General features: G+C 41.6%; 1 protein-coding gene across 1 annotated transcript; it reads right to left on the reverse strand.

Moving 5' to 3' along the window:
• Positions 1–316: 316 nt before the first annotated feature.
• On the reverse strand, positions 317–1907 carry LOC120680044 (leucine-rich repeat receptor-like protein kinase PEPR1). Its single transcript, XM_039961691.1, has one exon. The coding sequence runs from the start codon at positions 1452–1454 to the stop codon at positions 654–656; it is 801 nt and encodes a 266-aa protein (XP_039817625.1). The 5' UTR covers positions 1455–1907; the 3' UTR covers positions 317–653.
• Between the last annotated feature and the right edge of the window lie 518 nt (positions 1908–2425).

The following is a 2425-nucleotide window of genomic DNA, read 5'->3' on the forward strand; positions in this document are numbered from 1 at the left end:
CAATTTTTAACCGACTCGTCCCAAGTCAGCTTAGGTCTACTTCTACCCCTCTTTACCTTATCAACACATTTTAGCACCCCATTACGCACCGGCACCTCCGGAGACCTCCGTTGGACATGTCTAAACCATTTCAACCGGTGTTGGATAAGTTTTCTACAAGAATCATCTATGTTATTCTTGATACGGTGCAAACTCGTGTAGTATTCGAAAAATCCTTTCAAGATCCGAAGCAGCTGTGCACAACGAGAGGTACCAGATTCTAATACTCTCTATTTCTTTTCAAATCATAAAAGACAATATAAGATATAGACGCATTTTCAAGACGTCCGAATTACATAATTGATCCACTAAGATTGTTACTTCTGAGAACCAAGTGTGTCAGACTTGCACATCTGCTGAAGCTTGCTGGAATGCTACCACTCAAGGAATTGTAGCTCAGATCCATATAGCTTTTAGATTCGCACAGTTTCCAAAATGTGGAATAGTCCCATCAAGATTATTGTTCTGGAGAATGACTCGCTCCAAACTTGGGCAGTCCACAACACTGGATATGCTGCCATTAAGATGATTCAACCCCAAGTCCAAAATTCTCAATCTTTTTCCTGAACAAATATTTGGAGGAATCCCACCAACAAAACTGTTATTTGTGAAATCTATCTGGACCAAATGACTATTAAGACCCAGCTTCGGTGGTATGACCCAGTGAAGAAATTATCAAATAGTGTAATGTTCTGGAGGGACTTCAGCTCAGCTAATACTGCAGGTAGCTTTCCCATGAAACTGTTACTGTAAATAAGGACACTCTCAAGGGTTGGGATACTCCAAATATTCTCAGGGAACTCTCCTACGAGGTGATTCTCGAACAGAAAGAGCTTTGACAAAATCCGTAAATTTGCAAACTCTTTAGGAACAGTGCCCTCAAGCTGGTTTGCATCTAACTCTAGCCACTCCAGCAACCGACAGTTACCGATCTCAGGAGGAATTGGTCTAGACAGGGAGTTCTGAGAAAGTAGAAGATATGTGAGGTTGCTCAATAAACCAAGAGAAGCCGGAATTTTGCCAGACATACTATTATTGACAAATCCAAGTGTTGTCAAGCTTCTGCAATTCCCCAGCCATGATGGAATTTCACCCTTTATATTGTTGAATGACAAGCTGAATATTTCTAACTTGCAATTCTCAAATCTAAAAGAGATCTCTCCTGTGAAGCCATTGGTTGTGGCATCAAAATTTCTGAGGCTTTTGATCCTGCTCAAGGTTTCTGGAAGACTGCCGCTCAGTTGATTCTCGTCCAGATAGAGGTCCTCTAATTTGGTGCAGTTGCCAATTGAAGCGGGCAAAACTCCAGACAATATATTCCCATACAGCCACAAGGCCGTGAGGCTTGTCATTTCACCAACCGAGACAGGGATCGAACCACTGAGTTGATTGTAATGGAGGTACACGCCCTCCATAAACTGGTTCTTGAACAATTCCTCTGGTATAGTTCCAGTGAGAGAGTTGTCGTATAGTGAGAGTGATACCAATTTCTAGAGGTTGCCCATTGATGCTGGTATCTTGCCGGAAAGGAAGTTTTGGGACAGATCCAATTGTTCAAGCATACTGCAGTTGACCAATTCAGGAGGAATGAAACCAGATATATTGTTAGCAGATAAGTTGAGGACATGCAGGTATTTTAGAAGTCCGATTTCAGATCCAATGGAACCTGAAACTTCTGATGATGATAGGTCAAGGGAAACCACTCTATTCCTTTTATTGCAACCAACTCCATACCATTTACAAGGAGTTGCATTAGAAGCATTCCAACCAGAGGTTATGTTACTTGGTAGTATGAGGTTTTTGGACAGAGCGAGAAGAGCCAGGCCATCCGAACTCAAACTCCATGATGACGAAACTAAGGCAAAGAATAGAAAAAACCAATGCCATAAAGCCAGCCTCATTTTGTCCCTGAAAAGGTTTGCATACAGGTCAGTAGATGGTTGAATTTCCTAGATACAAATAGGCAGATGCTCAAATCAAGATAGACGGTTCACTTTTAAGTTTTAAATAGAAAATGATCTCACTGTAGGGAACTCCCTCACAAATTTCAGTCAAATGAAGTGAAATTTACTCACAAAACGGTAGGATTTCAAGGAACCAAAACTGCGTGCATCCACCATGAAGCAAACCTACTGGCCGTTCAAATAGTCGGACTAGCAGGGAAACTTTTCCCATTAGTGTGGGGTTTGAGGCCGGAACTTTTTTTCATTATCTAAAAAAAAAGCTAAAAGGGGGCTTGAAACTGTGATGAACTAACAGAAAAGATACACAAAGCGGATCCTCTGCTCGAGCAATGCCACAGTAATTCACGAGATGATATCGGACATCAGAGGTGGTGGAACGCGGAAGCATTATCCTTTTCTAATTCGAAGATAAATGCACACAC

Source organism: Panicum virgatum, chromosome 6N (genome assembly GCF_016808335.1).
Source record: "Panicum virgatum strain AP13 chromosome 6N, P.virgatum_v5, whole genome shotgun sequence".
NCBI classification, from domain to species: domain Eukaryota; kingdom Viridiplantae; phylum Streptophyta; class Magnoliopsida; order Poales; family Poaceae; genus Panicum; species Panicum virgatum.

Coding starts and splice junctions, on each gene's coding strand:
- LOC120680044 (XM_039961691.1), bottom strand. CDS start 1,454: ATGGAGGGCGTGTACCTCCATTACAATCAACTCAGTGGTTCGATCCCT.